At 40.1% G+C, this 19,866-nt stretch overlaps 2 protein-coding genes across 2 annotated transcripts; both read right to left on the bottom strand.

The window, feature by feature from the left end:
- Positions 1-187: 187 nt before the first annotated feature.
- On the bottom strand, positions 188-5,922 carry LOC306964931 (putative helicase mov-10-B.2; the record flags this gene model as incomplete). The annotated part of the gene is made up of 19 exons (XM_079559106.1): positions 5,830-5,922; positions 5,613-5,751; positions 4,607-4,856; positions 4,438-4,530; positions 4,178-4,352; positions 3,947-4,089; positions 3,701-3,877; positions 3,490-3,602; positions 3,217-3,413; positions 3,038-3,141; positions 2,865-2,962; positions 2,687-2,785; positions 1,834-1,936; positions 1,637-1,754; positions 1,369-1,560; positions 655-726; positions 459-584; positions 308-396; positions 188-233 (listed from the first exon to the last, which is right to left on the bottom strand). The coding sequence occupies exons 1-19, from the start codon at positions 5,857-5,859 to the stop codon at positions 188-190; spliced, it is 2,364 nt and encodes a 787-aa protein (XP_079415232.1). The 5' UTR covers positions 5,860-5,922.
- A 3,796-nt stretch (positions 5,923-9,718) lies between these two features.
- Positions 9,719-19,450, bottom strand: LOC306964657 (putative helicase mov-10-B.2). The gene is made up of 23 exons (XM_079558740.1): positions 19,270-19,450; positions 19,090-19,195; positions 18,779-18,972; positions 18,347-18,446; positions 18,125-18,266; positions 15,576-15,825; positions 15,399-15,512; positions 15,125-15,305; positions 14,909-15,051; positions 14,659-14,835; positions 14,450-14,562; positions 13,833-14,029; positions 13,640-13,737; positions 13,472-13,569; positions 13,293-13,391; positions 13,113-13,215; positions 12,523-12,640; positions 12,143-12,334; positions 10,868-10,945; positions 10,671-10,796; positions 10,515-10,603; positions 10,325-10,437; positions 9,719-9,812 (listed from the first exon to the last, which is right to left on the bottom strand). Exons 1-23 carry the CDS (start codon positions 19,401-19,403, stop codon positions 9,745-9,747), a joined length of 3,033 nt encoding a protein of 1,010 aa, XP_079414866.1. The 5' UTR covers positions 19,404-19,450; the 3' UTR covers positions 9,719-9,744.
- Between the last annotated feature and the right edge of the window lie 416 nt (positions 19,451-19,866).

Raw genomic sequence — 19,866 nt, 5'->3', positions numbered from 1 at the left:
TGAGAAATAACTTTAATTTTGTTTTGTTTGTATTTATTTTTTCTTCATTCTTGGCCGGGCTGCGCTGAACAATGCTCTCAAAAACAAACAAAATTGTAAAATTACTTTTGATACAACAAAATGGATAATATTGTATTAGAAACCCCGTTACCTTTGTTCACAGAATGAACTGACGTGTTTGACAAACTCATACTCCTCTGTAGCCACCTTGATTTTTGCAGTAATCAATGTAGCTAAAAATACATACATGTATAAACAACTGTACTCAATACAGTGATATATCAAATGAATCATCACACACACGTACCGCCCCCAGGTAGGGTCTGAGCTCAGCACTAAGGGGTTTCCCACAATAATCAGCAGGGCTTGGGCACGAGTCAGAGCCACATTGAACCTCTGGTAAGAACAAAATCATTTTACGCATCATTCAATAAAATGTAAATGACCTGATAATTTACCTTTTCATTCTTGACAAATCCCAGCTTGAACTTTTTGTCAAACTCCGCATACTCAGGGCTGCTGCGGACTGTGGACACGAGGATCACTCTTCTCTCCTGACCCTGAAACTCCTCCACTGAGCCTACCTGAAATCGACACATCACGTCAAACTAAGAAAATCTGACGAGTCTATTGAATCAAGGTGTAAAGTATTACTTTTATGCTGCTTATGTCTTTCAATTTGCAATCCTCCTCCACTTTTCGGAGCGCCAAACGGATTTTCTGCACCTGAGACAGAAACAGTACTTTTGTATTTGTGTATAATATGGACTTCTCAGTCCTTCAGCAGTTTGACATCATAGTAAAGGTAAAGTGGTCACCTGAATAGGGCTGTTCAGAATTACCAGCTTTGTGTCTCAACTAGGAAGATGCTTCAGCTCTGTGGTTCCACTAGTCTGCACATTGGATTTAAGCAGGGCTTCCAACTTTTGACTAAACCTTGGGGTCAGATTTGCACTGGACAGACAGACCAACCAATGTAAGAGGAGCGCTCTCACATACACACAATGCTGCAGGAGCAGAGGAGCAGCGGACACACCATGAAAATAAAAGGGCAGCCGCTCGCTTCTGAAAGTCAGGAATATTTTTTGATTGGGCGTGAGATATGAGGAGTGAGGCATAAAAGCGTGTGAAGACACTCAAGTGCGTGTGACTCACGGCGAAAGCATGAGAGCTGGCAGCCCTGATTAAAGTATATGATGAAACTTCAGGAGCACTCAGGAGGACTGCTTAAATTGTGTGCATACCAATGAAACTATGGGCAGATCATCTTCAGTTCTAAACCCAGTTTGATTGGATTTTTTTAAATTCTGGGCCCATTGACTATCCTTTAAAAACATTTTATACAAATTCAAATATGAGTCTTCTGACCTGCTTCCAGTACGGGGCGATTATGCCTAAATCTTGTGGATAGAGGGTGGAGAGGCCCTTCTTTCCTTGAGTTTCCAGGAGCTTCTTCACATAATCCATGAGCACTTCCACCTCTGCAATGTTGAAGAACGAAGGACAGCTGGACTCGCGGTCCTCCAAACTAGTCACTCCATGGAAGATTATGGGGAACCCCTAACAACAAATAAAGTTGTCATTATGTTGTAACATGTTTGAATGTTTGTGTATTTTATAAAATTGTACCATTTACCTTCTGTGGAAGGTGTTCCCAGTTGCAATATGAGTTGCGTTGATATTTATCAGCAAAAGCTTCCAGTTCTCCGTCATAGAAGAGCTCATTGGGGATTTTTATAATTGCAGGATGAGACCTAAACAGAAAATGTGTTTTAATTTGCAGTAAATCTTGTTATAATGTATATTTTGTTGTTAGGTGAACAATAGTGAAACCTGTAGTTGCGGAGAAGTTTCGAAACGAAGCGGTTGTCAAACACTTCATTGTTTTTTTGATAAAGAGGAGAGTCCTTCATAAGACGCTCCAACAGCGACAGCCCTGTACACAGTACATTTGTATGATGTCAAAACTGACACTTTTGTAGAATATATTAACACATGGTTTATGGAAAAACAAAGGCTGCTAGAGAATTCCAGCAGATATCACAGTGAAGTGTCAAGGCACTCTTCTAAGTCGTCTGCTCAACATAAGGATACCGACATGTCATAAAACCCAAGAGCTACATTTAGAGATAGTTTTACAACTGACCTGGAACTGACCTGGAAGTGAGGGAGAACTAAATTAGTCATGCCTCTGAGGAAATTACCTCATCCTGAGGTAGATATTATAGATGGCTTGGCTATTAAACAGGTGAGGGTCACTCAGAATCAGTGTTTATTTCGTCGACTGAAATATTTAGTCTTAATTTTAGTCAAAGTAATATTTTTGCAGACTACAATGGGACTAAAACTAACTTAAACGTTTTTTACGAGACAAAAACTATGACTAAAATGTCCAGATACTAAAATAAGACAAAATAAAGAGCCTCAGATTATTAAATTCACTGCCAGAGGAGCAGCTCTGAGCTTTGTTCATCTGGGAGAACATGATTATAAAAAACATTATAAATGCAAAGTCAACAAATTTTTTCTTGAATTTAGTTGACTAAATTTACCTGCAATTTTAGTCGACTAAAATTGAAGAGATTTTTTCATATATAATCTCAACTAAAACTAAATTAAAAAATGTCAAAATGAAGACTGCTCAGAATATCATTATTGTCACACAATTCTGACATAACAGACTCACCCAACCCGAACTTTAGCACAAATGGAGATTTGATAATGGGCCCGAGCTGCTTAGGGTCTCCAGCCAGAACAACCTGACCAGTCTTTGGGTTGAGTAGACCTGTGTTTTCATTCAAACAAAACAATTTTTTTATTTTAAAAATAACAATAAAATTATTACAATAAGTGTATTTCTCCACCTGCTAATGGAAGAAGACACTCAGTCTCCATAGCGTGTCCCGCCTCATCCACAAACACATGGGTGAAATGACCTTTGGGCACTTTGGCCGACACTATCCTGTAGAAAACAGTTATCAATTATGATTATATTAATTAATGTCCTACTAAGATTGTATGTTAGGCCTTTTTGTACCTCGAAGATGTGAGCAGTGTTGTGATGATGACCTTATACTTCATTAGCTTTTCTTTATAATTTTTGGGAAAGTCAAATATGCCCCCAATTAGGTTGGAGCAGGCCTAGAAGCACAGCCTACATGTTAACTGTAAATGAAACTGGAAAGCCCGTTTTGGGTAAAATAGAAGAATACCCACCTTGAGTTCACCGTGAATATCAGAGGGATTTAAGTACTTGGCATAAATCCTGAGCACTTCAGACTGGTCCACGTGCTTCAGTACGTTCTTACAGAGTTGATCTGCAGCGCTGTTGGTCGGGGCACAGGCCAAGACGTGACTCTTGGGCTGTAATTTCACTATCTGTTTTATGGCCTCTGCCACAGTTACAGTTTTACCTGAGGAAATATTACAATATTACAAGCATTTCAATTAATCCATTTTCTTCTTATAATGTTTCATTCTTGTGCCTACCTGTACCGGGTGGACCAAACACCAGGTAGGGAGCAGGTTTAGATGAACCTGTGACAATGTTTTGCACAGCTCGATACTGCTCTGGGTTTAGCTCAAGCTTCCTGTCAAAAAGTCTTTACACACACACACACACACACACACACACACCTGAATATGATTAAAGCTGTGGTCGTTGAAATGTAATGTTATTTATGCAGTGAAAGTTTCCCACTTGAGATCAGGAAGAGCCTGCTGTGATGTGGATGAAGGGGGTAGAGCAGGGAACAGCACTGGGCTCAATTCACTTTCCACAGCTAATCTAACTGCTCTGCGCTGGATTCCTACAGTCAGTGAATTTAGTATGAATTCAATGTGGAACTTCATGCCTTTTAGAAAAATGCTCAGCAGCCTGAAAATGACACAAAGTAGAGTAGACGTTAGTTAGCAGTGACAATAGTTTCCAAGAACACTCACTTACTCTTTGTTGTAGCCCAGTTTCACAGTGTCCTGTTGCACACTTTCGACATAAACGCAGTATTTCCTAGTCGTCTCTCCAACAGGATACACCAGCAGACGGCCCCCCCTCAGCAGAGACACACGGTTCTCAAGCAAACCTGGAACCTGACGATCAAATGGTGAAAATAAATACATAAATGTTGATATTAATAACTCGTTGAAGGTCTTGATGAGGGATTTCATCAAAGACTACCTTAAGAATCAGAAGTTCCTTGTTAAATCTCTCCATCGTCACCTCCTCCTGGTCAGCATTGGGGATGTTGCATTTTTTGAGGTCCTGGTCCATCTGAATCATCTCCAGGTCCAAAAGCAGACGAAACCGTTGCGCGTAGTTCTCCCAGCTCAAAGAGGCTTTTAAGATTCTTTTCCTGAACACATGAAATTAAATTGTATTTGTCAAATGAAAATATCATATTTACAATATACAATTTCGGAGGTACATAAAAATTATACCTTTCATCACGACTTGCAGGATTCATGAGTGCTGGGCTGAGACCGGTCAGACTCTTTTGTAGTTGATATTCTTGCATTGACATTTTAGTCATACTGAATATAATGGGGAAGAAATAGATTAATCTGCATGTTAACAGAATGAAAATGTGAGAATATACTGTAGTACTACCCTTGAGGAGGCTGTCCAAACTCAATGATGGAGTTCAATGGCGGGGTCCTCACAAGGATTGGGCGAGGCCTGTAGGGGGCGGTAGGGGCCAGCTCTTTGCCCAGTGCTGTTATACACTGAGCCTCAATAAAACGCTCAATGTGATGATACGGTGCAGAACTCTCCTGTCTGAACTCAAAAGACAGCTTCACTGAAAGGACACCGACTTCACGAGCACTGAACTTGACCTTGCAGACTTCGTATTTCACATCTGCAACCGAGAGGAACTAAAGCGTTAAAATAATTATCAACTCAAGCTGTTTTAACAAAACCAAAATTGATTTTACTGGTGACATGCACTGTTGAAAATGCTTTGTGTCACTGATATACTAATTCGATTTTTTTGTGAAAGGCAGATGACCTCCTACACGTTATATTTTACCCAGATATAAATGATCATTTACACCAGGGATCCCCAACTAAATGGGCTCAAAGTCCACAAACTTTGCTTTCGTAACTTTCAACATGTCCAGGATATACAGTCATTGCTCTTAAAAAAATTAAAACATTAGCAAAGGTTTTCTATTTACATAGCAGAGCTGATCAATGAATCAATAATTTTGCCCTTTTATTTCAATGTTGTTAATTTTGTTTATATAATTTTTAATTCAACCTTAGATATTAAGTATATTGAGAAGATAAAAAGGCTTTGGGGTCCGGACTAAAGCCTCTGGAGGTCTGGATGTGGACCCAGGTCTGCAAGTTGATTTACGCCTTGGGTCTTGTCAAGGAAACTGAACAGGAAATTCTTTCATGGCCATAAAAAAAAAAAAACATCACCTGTTTCCTGTTTGCAGTGAAATGCAACCAAAACTTTTTTCATGTACTGTATATAGAAACACTTGTGTAACATAAGGGTTCAGTGGCTGATTGATTTCGGCAGTGTTGTGGGTTTAACTATTCAAGTGGTTCTTTGAGGTTTGAAAACACAACTTTTTCTCAAAATTGATAGAATAGACAGTCATACCTGGATGGAGAATCAGAGGGTTTTCCTGGGTTGCTGTGCACTCTCCCAGAAAAATGTTTGAAGACAGAGAAAGATGTTTGTAGCCAGTGAAATCTACTGCTTTTGTGCCAGTGTTCACAATGTGCAGATCCACAGTGTACTGTGTGAGGCAGATAACACAGTTGGTCTCCATGTTGTTACTCTGTGTCAGTTATTTTATACTTTATTAATACTTTACCTCTGTGTTGATGTCCACACTCAATGACATTTTTCCATTCGGATTGAACTGATGTTCAGTGGAGCAGATTTTAATTTGGTCAGCGATTATCTCATGCCTATAAAATATTTATATTTAGACATGTTACAATTGCTGGGTTGCAGGTGACATCACAGCATTCTAAAGGCCTACACTACTATATAGAGGAAAAAATATTTTGTTTTTGAGGAAAATTTTGAGAGATCATGGACCCAGTGACTGATATTAATGATATTTTTTTTAATTCATATATTTTCTTTTTAGCTACGACTTGTGAAAGTGTAATGCTGTTAATGCTGCCTCACTCCCATCACCCGCACTAACCGCCGGACCTTGGGGGATCGAGCCTTCGCCACCGCTGCCCCCACCCTCTGGAACTCACTCCCACAGCCCATTTTGAAACTCTGACTCACTACCAACCTTCAAATCAGTACTCTAAACCCACCTGTTCAAACTAGCTTTTCCTTAAACCCCTTTTTTGTTTTGTTTTATCCCCCATATAAAGCGTCTTTGAGTGTCCAAAAAAACGCTCTACAAGTTTGATGCATTATTATTATTATTATTATTATTATTATTATTATTATTATTATTATTATTATTATTATTATTATTATTATTATTATTATTATTATTATTATTATTATTAGGAAAAACTGGCTCCTTGGGTCCGATGACATCATCACATTCTAGAACCTGCAACCCAGCATTACATTCAAAACGCATTAATTCAATCGTCCCTTAAAAAATAAGCTCCTTACTTTAAAAAGAACCTATGTCCAAATTAAAGACATGTTGTTTCGCCCAAAAAGTGTCATACTTTGTGGTGGTCTTTACTACTACATCTTATAATAGTAGTTTCACATTTCTTTTTTTATTTCTGCCGATTCAAAATTCTCTTCCGTTGATTGTCCACCATCGATCAGTAATTTACACATAAACACTGATATAATGCCTATAAACTGTAAAGTCCAGTCTGGAATGAACAGCATGAGTGTTCATGACTACAAGGCCATCAGCATTATCAGTATCTGAATGTCTGTTACAGAGTAGCCTTGGCTCACAAAAACATTAGACAAACACAAGTGAGTGGAGAACTCTTACCCAATAAAGTATGCTTTTGTGCTATTAATGCCCAGCTCATTAATTTTGGGTCATGTAAAGCAACACAACAACTCTATAAACTCTTATAAAGCAGATTGTAGTAATTCGTGTATGTTGAATAGTGTAAAAAGACAAATTTACATCTAACAAAATTCATATCATTATTTCCACTGCTACGGTATTTGCTTATTGTTATCATTCTCATTACTGTTATTATTATATTATTATTATTATTGTTATCATTCTCATTAATATAAATCATGTCGGTACTTTTGTCTTCTAGCGCGTCCATAGTACAGTATTATCTGACTGCACATGTTGTTACCATGATATACCCTGTCTTTTGATTGATTCTAACTGGTGCCCTACAACCAACCGATGCTAGTAACCCCAGACCCTAGAAAGGTCGTAGTAGACCTGGACAGCTGTGAACCCACACAAACCTGCCACTACCCTTCTATAACATGGGTTGTATTTTTTAGGATTGTGTACATGCTGGGGGGTGATAATATCAATCATCTTTTCATTGATTTTGGTGAAAACTCTTTACTCTTTGTGTCCCAGTCCTCAATTTGAATGCCAATGTTTAATAAAGATTATACATCAATAATATTACCTGGAGGTCATCATCATCATCTGGTGGGCCTGATCTCTCCTGTATGTTTTCTGATTGCCAATCCACTTTGAGGTCTGAAGCTGAAGGAAAGGAAATGTTATTATTAGTATTACAAGCTGCATTTGTCCATCACAGTAACATTAATCCAGCATTCATCAAGAGCAGGTCCAAAAAACACATGAATTATGATGACCTTTTTCGTCCAAACGATCCACTGACCATCATGCATCACTTTTATTTCCCCAAAATATTTCAGACCATAGAGGACAGTGCTAAAGAGAAACGCACCGCTGCCATATCTGTAAAAAAGTAAAAAAAATAAAAAAATAAAAGAGGAAGTGCAAATGTATTTCAATCAAACACAAGGCCTTACAGTACTTATAAATAGCCAACATTTTAATCTAGACGACAGCTCTGTCAACATTTGAGGATAAGACTCAACAATAGTGTCAGACTTACTTTTTAAACTCCTCGTCGTAAATCTTGCGAAGTTTTTCTCTTTCACTGATGGTATTGCGATCAGTCTCCTTTAAATACTCAAAAAACTTCAGTCCAAAATCATGGTAGTCTGCGAGACGTTCTCCAACCATCATTACCCCGAGTTGCACCGATGTCACGACAAAATTTGCTTTGAGTTGTTTTCGTGGTCCGAAGAACAAATGAAGTGGAGCAAAGCGCTGTTTCTGAGAAAGCAACGATTGTTTTCCGGAGGCAGATCATGCGCGACGGGTGGGTGGTGCCATGGTGGTGGTGCCTCATCCCAAATGTGTGGAGGAGACCCACAGGTCAACTCACGGTCAACTATTTATGACTATTTATGTGACGATCATTTTTGTTTCAAAAATTCACTTTGAGTCGTGAAGACCCGACTTTTTTCATTAAAAATATGTTATATTTATATAAATATATTTGTTTTTATTTATTTATTTAGGCCTATGTGGAGCCTGCCATGGTTTTGTTCGATGGTTTTCTGCTACTAGATGAACCAAACAACATTTTAACCCGCTTGTGCCAGGTACTATCTTCTATCTATTACTATCAGGTCTCTATAGCCTGTCCGTCCATGGGAGTGGATCTCTCCTTCTGTGGTTCTCCCCAAGGTTTCTCTTTTCTCCCGCTGGGTTTTTGAGTTTTTCCTTGCCGTGCTGGAGAGTCTAAGGGCAGGGGACACCCCCGCCGCTCCTCGCAACCTGCTGCGGACGTTTATTTGGACATGTTTGCCTGGATACTTCATTCACCTGAACTTTATTGTCATATTTATTGCTTTGTTTTATTGCCTTAATGTTCGTTGCAGCCCTGTGAGGCAACTTCTGTTGTGATATTGGGCAATACAAAACCATTGATTGATTGATTGATTTCACGTGTTTTTGGCCTGTAATGCATAAAGCCCATATAAATAATAAAATCCTAATGGTTTAAGACAAGAGAGAACATTTGATTTCCTCAACAAATGCACGGTTAACACAACATGTTATGATTGTCTGATAGTTGCCTGTGTCTTTTAATGCAAATCAAAGTGTTTATTTGTGATTTGTTTATTTGTTTAAGCAAATTCATGTTGCAGAGCCGCCGCTTGTATTCGGTTGCAGCTACGCGCTGGAGTTGGATATGCGCTGAGAAATTCTGTTATAATTTGTTGAAATGAACAGTTGCCTGAACTGTGCGGCTGGAACGGGGAAGAGCATCTTTAGTTTGCCCATTGACTGATCTGGAGTTTCATTTTCACTGGCAGAATAGAATCCATATGACACGCGGTCACGGGACGAGCTTTTTCGGGAGGAGATGAGAACAAAGACCGAACACGAGGTGCGCTCGTGCCTCGTCCCGTGCAGCGTACCACTGGTCAGCCGCGAAAAAAAAACACGCATTCAAGACTGGCAGTGGTCGCCTCCCCATACCTGGAGCAGAGCTGTCCACGGGACGTACCCATGGTGCGCTCATGCGTTTTACAACACAACACAAATGACAAACAAAAGTGGAAAGCTTATGCTATATTACATAAAATAACTCTTAAGTGCATACAGAGAAATTAAAATAGTATTAAATAGTATCATTAGAAAAATAATTTCGTTCAATTAATGAGAGCTGCTGGCCCCAAAAATGTAGGCCCTCAGGGAAACATTATTAGCTTTCAATGCGCTACAATAGCAGGGGCACAAACACAAGAGCATTTGGTCTTTTCAGATATCATTTCTCCACTCTGGGTTCAACTGCTGTTGCACAACACTCTCCACGCTCACCATTTCCACTGTAAAAAAAAAAAAAAGAGAAAAGATTAGTAGACACTCAAGCAGTTATTTCTTTTTGTATGTATTTGAGAGTCATTAGCATATGGCAGTTTAGCTCATTGTTTGTGATCTTGTTCAATTCCACTAGCCTACAGAAAATGTCTGTCATTTGGCAATATTCACATTATGACATAGTTAAAAGTGGAGTCTCCAATCTTCCGCCCACATGAGCAACTTTTACAAAATAAAAATGGGCGAGACAAGAGATACTTTGAAGATACAGGCACAGTGGTGGAGCGTGAGGTACTGCAGCCCGGTGACTCCACTCGTATCTCTCAAAGACATTCAGATCAGACAGTTTCCACAATTTGGCTTAGACGTTTCAGGGTAGAGACCACTAGTTTAGGGTTCTATAATAATCTATAAAAAACAAAACTGGCTCTAGGTTTATAATTCTTCAGTCATACAAACAAATAAAACATGGAGTGACATTATTCAAGCAAGTGCACTTGTAACACAAATAGCCTCTGACCTTCCACTGTCATGTCAAGATACAGAGCTGAGAGTCGTGCCACAATGTCTTCATCTCCCTCCTTTTGGGCATAACCTGTGTAGCCTCCTTGTTCTTTGCAGTACTCGAGAAAACTAAAACAAAACAAAAAGCAAAACAACTGAGCATCACATATTTAAAAATATGAACATGATGATTATGACAAACCTACCGTGACCAGGCTGAGTCTGATCTCAGCACTAAGGGGTTTCCCACGATGATCAGCAGGGCTTTGGCTCGAGTCACAGCCACATTGAACCTCTGGTAAGAACAAAAGCATGTTATATCCTCAGCAAAAATGTAAATTACAATAAAATATATTATCTACCTTCTCGTTCTTGACAAATCCCAGCTTGAACTTCTTGTCAAACTCTGCGTACTCAGGGCTGCTGCGGACTGTGGACACCAGGATCACTCTCCTCTCCTGGCCCTGAAACTCCTCCACTGACCCCACCTGAAGTCGACATGAGCAAACTGAGCAAACCTGGCCATTTTATGGCAGCTATGGGGAATGTGCAGTATTACCTTTAGACCATCCAGTTGCAAGAAATTAAAGTCCTTATCTTTTTGAACTTTCTGAAGTGCCTTGCGGATTTTCTGCACCTGTGATAGAATTTTAGTTTCATAGTCTTTGTTTACAAGTGTACATTAAAGGGATGTTTCGGGATTTTTGACACAGGGCCTCATTTCCAAGTTATCCAGAGTGTTTTTGATATCTGGAGACATATATATTTCTAATTCATGCAGTCCTTATATTTGAAGAGTTTAGTGGTGCTAGGCTAGTGCTAGGCTAGCGCATGTCTATGGTAACTAGTAGCCTGCATTAAAAACCTTTTAAAGGGGGGGTATTATGCAAAATGGACTTTTTCAAGCTTTCCATCATGTTATTATGTCATTCCCTCATTAAAAACATGCCTGAAGTGTTGCCTTGGCACATTCACGTATTTTTGAGTAATCTGTAAAAACTCTGATGGCGGCCATTTTAGGGATAGGTTTGCCTGAGTCCTCCTAGGAACGCCCCCACCTCCTGGACACGCCTCCGAGCTTTCGTCACCAGCTGAGTAACCAACCACTGCTCCTCAGCAGAACCCCCTCCCCACTGATGCCACAGACAGCATGTCTGAAAGGGTCAGAGGTTCTTAAAGAGACAGAGGCCTATTTCAAGACATTCCCTACAGCCATTTTGAGAGAGTACAAGGCAGTTATTCTAATTTACTGCATTTACAGACCAACAGAAGGTTTGGTAATCATTGTAGTGTGATATAGACTGGAGCTATGTGATTGAAAAAAGCATAATACCCCCTCTTTAAAATCATCGGGTAGTCCTCCGAACGTTGCCATATCCGATTTGTAGAAGGCTCCTTTGTGAATTCCATGTGTAACAAACTACTGTATATCCGGTAACCTAGCAGATCACTCCGCCGCTGCGTAGCTTATAACCAGGAAGCTGATGCTGCTCAAAGTTCTTTTAAATAAAAAATGGTTATATTTCAAACATTATTCAGTCAACACAGACATTTATATCTGTTGTCTGGTGTTATAAGTGATTTGCCTCAGGTGCACTGTTCTTGGGTCAGACTGTTTTTTAATGCAGGCTAGTAGTTACCATAGACATGCGCTAGCTTAGCACTAGCCTAGCACCACTAAACCTTTCAAATATAAGGACTGCATGAATTAAAACAATATATATACAGTATCTCCAGAAATCAACAACACTCTGGATCACTAGGAAATGAGGCCCTGTGTCAAAAACCCTGAAATATCCCTTTCAGATGTGAGGAGGATTACTGCATGTCTAACCTGTTTCCTGTAGGGGGCGATGATCCCTATGTCTCGTGGAGAGAGGGTGGAGTGGCCTTTCTTTCTTTGAGTCAGTAGCAATTTCTTCACATAGTCCATGAGCACTTCCACCTCTGCAACATTGAAGAACGAGGGACTGCTGGACTCACGTTGATCTAATCCAGTCACTCCATGGAAGATTATGGGGAAACCCTGACATTAAAAGTAAATAGGTCGTAAGGTAAATAGTTAATTAGTGAGTGAGTTTACATAGCCTCATTTTGTTTTATAGAAAAAGGCCAATTTATTTGATTGCTGAAAGCCTGAAACAACCTTTGCAGATATTTTATTTGAAAAGTGAGAATAACAATATCTTGGAAAAAGGGTTTGTTTTTAGTTACCAGTCGTGGAAGATATTCCCAGTTACAGTATAAGTTGCGTTGATACTCCTCAGCAAAAGGCTTCAGTTCTCTGTCATAGAAGAGCTCATTGGGGATTTCTATAATCGCAGGATGAGACCTAAACATAAAAGGAGTTTTAGTTTGCAATTAATTTATATGTTACATGCAGGTTTTGTTGAATGAAGGTTGGGTGACCAGATGACATTGCCTGAAATGCGGATTAGGGGGTGGGATAAGCTCAGCGCATCAAGGCAGAGGAGTTTTAAACCAATAGACTAATAGACTATCACAGTTTCTCTACCTCTGTGAAGATCTAATCTCTGTCCTCAAAGTTTACAGCGGTCATAATGTCTGCCACAGGCCCGAGAACTGCATGTGTTATAGGGTTAAGTGTCACCGTGCGCCTGAATGCTATCCAGCGCAACCCCACAGACAATTATAAAGGCGTTCAGCGTCTGTTGGCTTTCAATCTGGCAATAACTACTAGTGATCCGGCCGGAGCTAGTGTCATTTTCGGGACAATCTGAGCTGGATTGGGGACCCAGAAAACAAATGGCCACCTGGTCACCCTAGGAGAAGCATGGTGGAACCTGTAGTTGCGGAGAAGTTTAGTGACGAAGCGGTTGTCAAACACGTCATTGGTTTTCTGGTAAGGAGGAGAATCCGTCATCAGACGCTCTAGCAGCGACAGCCCTGCACATAGCACATTTGTATAAAGTCAAAACTGACCCAGGCACTTACAGTACATAAACACAAGGTTAATGATTTACCCAATCCAAACTTTAGAGCAAATGGAGATCTGATAATGGGCCCGAGCTGCTTCGGGTCTCCAGCCAAAACAACCTGACCAGTCTCTGGGTTGAGTAGACCTGCAGTTTCATTCATTAAAACATAAAAAATATATACTTGCAATAAATCAGAGAACAGTAAACTTTGCTAATTGTTTTACCTGCTAATGGCACTATGCACTCTGTCTCCACAGCGTGACCTGCCTCGTCCACAAACACATGGGTGAAGTGACCCATGGGGATGTTTCCTGAGACCAGCCTGCAGAATACACGTCATGTTTTTGTACATTTCACTATAAATAATTCAAAGTAGGAGTGCTCCTCTGTACCTTCCAGCAGAAATCAGTGTTGTGACCACGATTTTATACTCCATCAACTTCTCTTTAGCTGGATACTCATAACAGTCCCCAACCAGGTTAGAGCAACTCTGTGCAGAACCAAAGGACAAACATAAAGAAGGATCCCTATGCGATTCCTCCATACCATTACACTACTGTTCAAATGAAGTACAATAAGATTAACCTTGAGCTCCATTGGTACCAGCTTTTGATCGCGACTGCTGGCGTACATCCTGAACACGGAAGCCTCATCCACATGGTCCCGAATCTTTTTGCAGAGGAGATCGGCGGCACTGTTGGACGGGGCACAGGCCAAGATGTGACAGTTGGCCTGACCTTTCTCTATCTGTTTGATGGCCTCCACCACAGTCACAGTTTTGCCTATTAAAGTAAAGCATTTAATTTAATCCTATATTCTGTATTAGGCTATTAACAGAGCAGTGTTTCAGCAAATTTTGAAAATGATTTCTCCTGAGGAAATGTGTGTTATTCTCGAGTTGAAGAGAAAGGCAGTAATACTGTGTGTTTATGGCTAGAGAGGACTAGCAACCCAGAGACGGTGAACACACAAACTGTACAGCCCATTCATGACTGTCGATGTTTTGATTTTGGGCTTTTATAACATGAGATTAGTTTGATCATAGACAGGGTTATCCAGTACCAACACAGCAGCAACAAATATAACACTTACACTACCAGCAAGCCTTTCTTGTTTTCTTTCTTTTTCACCTACCTACAGTAGCTAAACTTTAGTGTATGAATCTGTTTGCATGGCTGTTTTGTGTAAGCATAAATTAGTACCTGTCCCCGGTGGACCAAACACCAGGTAAGGGGCAGGCTTGGATGAACCTGCAACAATGTGTTGCACAGCTCGATACTGCTCTGGGTTTTCCTCTAGCTTCCTGTCAAAAAGTCTATAAAATTGACAACAATTTTAATTCACAAATGTGTTATGTGAGTATTGAATTGATTTTGCAGTTCATGCAGTATATATTTTTTAAGCTGCGCACTTAAGATCTGGAAGAGTCTGTTGTGGATCAGATGAAGGGGGTACAGCTGGAAACAGCACTGGGTCCAATCCCCTTTTCACTGCAAACTCAGCCGCTCTGTGCTGAATTCTCAGAATCAGACGATTTACTGTGAACTCGATTTTAAACTTCATGCCATCTATGAAGCGAGCAAGCAACCTGAAAAGTCGCACAACACATTTTAATATCAAAGAAGCATAAACTTTATAAATGCACCTGATGACAGTCTTACTCTGAGCTAAAGCCTAGTTTGACACTGTCCAGTTCCACACTGTGGACATAACCACAATATTTCTTCGTTGTCTCTTCTACAGGATAAACCAGCAGCTTGTCCCCTCTCAGCACTGACGGACGATTCTCAGCCACACCTGGGACCTTATGAACAGATGTTAACTTAAATGAATAACTAGTAATGTGAAGTTTAGCAGTTTATCCATAAAAACAGTACCTTGAGAATCAGAAGTTTCTTGTTAAATTTGTCTTTTTCCATCGTCGCCTCTGGTTGATCGTCATTTGGAATGTTGTATCTCCTAATATCCACCACCATCTGCAGCTCTTCAATGTAAAGCAACAGCTTAAACCTTTCTGCATAGTTTTCCCACCTCAAAGGGGCCTCTAGTATGTCTTTCCTAAAAACACAAATATATAGTATATTAAAATAACTCATATGTAAAACCAAATACGGTGTGTTTTTTCGATCTTGTTGTGAAATAAGTTGATACCTTGTGTCATTGTAGGTTGTTTCTTGTTTGAGTACTCTCACTAGATGCTCCATGAAGTCTGGGATTCGATATGGCTTTAGCTCCACTTCATTTCTCAGCTTCATCACAGACATTCTAAGAGGTGAGAAGTTAGAGTCATATGCCAGTCAGAAATGATCTTAATATTGTGTGCACTACCCTTCAGGAGGCTGCCCATCCACAATGGTGAATTCAGTAGGCGGGGTCCAAGCAGGGAGTGAATGAGGCCTGTAGGGGGCAATAGGTACCAGCTCTTTGCCCAGTTGTGTCATACACTGAGCCTCAATATAGCGCACGATGTGAAAAGAAGTTGAAGAGCTTAGGTCCAACTTGAATTCAAATGCGAGTGTTGCTGGGTGGAAACCAATCGCATTACCACTGAACTTGACCTTGATTTCGTAGTGATTGCCTACAAAACAAGGTTGAAATTGAAGGTTACACAGGCATCGTAGTAATTAGTGTATAGCACAGGTGGATAGAGTAGCTATAATAATTACTGCAGTAATAGAATAATTGTACATAAGAAGTAAAAAGTAGTGCCCACAATAAAATAAAGTTAAAAAGTACTTGAGGAAAATGCTAATTGTCTGTTTGAGCGTAAAAGCCTGATTTACGCTTATTCAATAGTGACGCAGATTATGACAAACAAAACATGAAATTATGTAAAATAAAATCCTAGTATTTCCAAAAGAAATGCCCAAAAATATACAAAATATTTGTTTTTCAAGAATAAAGTACATTAAACACAAACTACATCTATTCTATGTGTCACATGAAGCTTTTGCCTCTTAAAAATGTACTTACTTAACTCAAGAAAGTAGATATTTCAGTATAATATTGCTAAAGTAGAAGTAAAAAGTACCATATAAGAAGTACAGTTACTTCAAAAAGTACATGTACTTCAGTAAATGTAACTGAGTACCACTTGCCATCTGGAGTACAGCCCCTGTCTTAGCAGCAAAAGACATAGCAGCGGTTTAGTACCCCAAGAGCCATGCAACAAATGGTAAATCAGCCAACTTGATCAATTGATACACATTTTAGTGGGCAGTAGGATCAAAGATATGATAGATAGACATGATATGTATTGTTAATTTTTTCATACTATGCTATATAAATAATAATGTTAGGGGGGAAATTATGACCACATGACCTCAGGGTGACTTTCTGGGTATTCCAATTCAAACTAATATTACTTTCCTGGATCATTATAAGTGGACAATCTAACGCAAAAAATATTGTATCTCGATTTTTTTTTTATTGGGTGATGCATTAGGTGATGAATATCCGTATCACAAGAAACGACAAGATATCGCAACACCACTTAAAGGAACAGGCCACCATTTTCACATACTGAGATATGTTCTTAACTAAGCTTAGACGAGTTGATGCGTACCTGTCTGGTCTTTACGCGTGCCCTAAGTAATGCAGAGCACTGGCGGTGTTAGCAAAAGCCTCTCCTCCTCTCCTCTATGGGGCCAAACAGGAGTGAAGCTAGAAGCGACCAAGCTCTTCCACATTTTCCCTATTTAAAGAGGGGGTATTATGCTTTTTTCAATCACATAGCACCAGTCTATAGCACACTACAGTGATGACGAAACCTTCTGTTGGTCTGTAAATGCAGTAAATTAGAATAACTGCCTTGTACTCTCTCAAAATGGCTGTAGCGAATGTCTTGAAATAGGCCTCTGTCTCTTTCCGACCCTTTCTGACACGCCCCCTCCACACGCTGTCTGTGGCATCAGTGGGGAGGGGGTTCTGCTGAGGAGCAGTGGTTGGTTACTCGGCTGGTGACGAAAGCTCGGAGGCGTCTCCAGGAGGTGGGGGCGTTCCTAGGAGGAGGCAGAACCTATCCTTAAAATGGCTGCCATCAGAGTTTTTACAGATTACTCAAAAATACGTGAATGTGCCAAGGCAACACTTCAGGCATGTTTTTAATGAGGGAATGACATAATAATATGATGTAAAGCTTGAAAAAGTCGATTTTGCATAATACATTAACTTTAACTTTAACTACGGTTACGTGAGTGATAACACCAGAAGCACGTTGATGTCCGTGCAGTAAAGTCAAAGTGCCTAAGGTGTTATTACGCCTTACAATATAGTTCCCCTTTTAATCCGCTTAGAAAACAACATGTTTTAATTTTGTGTACTTGGATCATGTAACTCTTTACGTAACCGTATTTAAATAGGAAAACGTGGAAGAGCTTGGTCACTTCTAACTTCGCTCCCCCATAGAGGAGAGGAGGAGAGGCTTTTGCTAACATCGCCTGTGCTCTGTTTGCCTGACTGAGGGCACGCGTATAGACTAGAAAGGTACGCATCAACTCGTCTAAGCTCAGTTAAGACCATATCTCAGTATGTGAAAACGGTGGCCCATTCCTTTAAGTTTTCATCTGACCGAGATCGACACATTTTTTGCCAACTCAGCCAAAAACAAACAATGCATTAAAGTTATAAATGTGTAAAAGTTCAGTTTCACATTTCCAAGCGTAGTTCAATTTTAGTCTCCTTTTGAGTTATGATTTGTGTTTAATTACAATGGAACATATCGTGTTGAAATGGTTTCGTGAGATTTCGAAACAATATTGCACAGCCATATCATAAAACGCAAGTTATTTCTATATCGTTCAGCCCTAGTGGACACCTACACCTACAAAAATACCTGTATATATTACTGCTTCATCACCTGATCAAATCACCCTTACCTGGATGGAGTGCCAGGGGGTTATTCTTGGTCACTTTGTACTCATCCTCCAGAGAAAAGAACTGGAGCCAGTGCAGAGCAGTGTAGTAAGTGAAATGCACTGTTTGGTTACTGGTGTTTTCGATGTTCAGGGACATGGTGTACTGCAAAACAGACCCAAACCCGAACAGCCATTACTGCCTGTTCCCTCTTATCATTGTTTTAGGTTAGGGATGAAGTGTACCTCTCTCATGCTTTCCACAAACAGGCTCATTTTCCCATCGGCCCCCAGGAGCTCCTCCGAAGATATTTGAATGCCATACTTGTCTGAGGTGAACTCTGCCCTGTGCAAATATGGTACAGGGGTATAAAACGATTAGGTTCAAGTGATATAACATTCTAAACAGGGCAGCACTAAACGTTTCTGCATAGGGCTCAAAAGCGAGCACTGTTTTACACTGTCATCTGCACTTATTATAGTCGTAATGCTAATACAGCTTAAGAACTCTTTGTCCATCAGTGTGGTATTAAAAAGTGGTGGAAATGTGTTAATCACACGTTCTAGAAAAGAGGAAATTGCCCAGAGAGTTAAACAAGCCCTGCCCTCCAAAAAATTTAAATTGTAGAACTTTGTTTTTCTCTCTACAATACAGTGGTGTTATTATTGTTTTACTACCTGTTAGTCTTGAGTTTTTTTAATAGATCAATGGCCAGTTTCCTGCGGCATCGAACCCCAGTCTCTCCCTGCTCTGGAGGGGTGTAGTAGCCCTGTGCATTTGGGGTGCTGGCCGCTGCACCTGTCTCCTCGCGTTGGTCCGAGGGGTGCTGTCTTCTGCCTGAACTCCATTGGTCCACATAAAGAGCCTGTACCTACAATAAGCACATTCAAATCATTGGAAATCCAGATGCAAATAAAAAGTTCACACATATGGATCTATCTACATTTGCAATATAGTCCCAAGTTAATAGATATACAAAGCCACATACTTTTGACTGAAAATGAATCACTCCTCTCTCCGTCCTAGCAAGCTTGTTACTTGTCCTTAATGCGTAAATAACTCGACTAAATTGTGGATCGCTTCCGTGAGAAGTCCTAGAAAATGACCAAGTCGTAAGTAGTGAAGACACACAAAATGTCAACAGAAAATGTGATTTACTACAACTCACCTGGTCCTGAACTCCGTGTTGTAGATTTGTTTGAGTGTTTCTTTATCAGTGATGGAGGTTCTATTGGTCTCTGTAAGAAACTCATAGAAATCCAGTCCAGCCTGGCACAGTTCTTTAAGCGAAAACTTCCCCATAATGAATTCTAGCCTGTGTCCGGTAAAAATAAAACTGCCGCCCGTGCTGCGCTTAACCACACAATAAACTGAACTCAATGAAGTGTCATGAAGATGTCAGTTTTCTTTCGTTTCCCGTTTCCTTGTTTTATGTGCATGATCAGATGCCGTGCGTGAGTCATAGACATGATAAATACACCTCTCTCGCTTTTGACAAAACGAAACTTAAACACACACATGACTTGGCATGAGTCACGTCATGAAACTCGATCGGAATAAAAGCTTTGTTCACCCTCGACCTTGAATATAAGCTATAAAATGTGCATTGGACAAGAATTTGCAAACTGCGTCCCGGCTCCCCCCTGAACCCACCCCCTCATAATAAAATGCTGCAGTGATCCGAAAATGAACCTAACCACCAGGTGGCAGCACAGAATTGCTTAATGGTGTCTGTCACGACTCGTATTTTACAACATCATTTAAA

This window comes from Gobius niger (assembly GCF_951799975.1).
Source record: "Gobius niger genome assembly, chromosome: 6".
Taxonomy (NCBI): Eukaryota; Metazoa; Chordata; class Actinopteri; order Gobiiformes; family Gobiidae; genus Gobius; species Gobius niger.
Note: the sequence above shows the minus strand (reverse complement) of the source record. Positions and strands in the feature narration are given on the sequence as shown.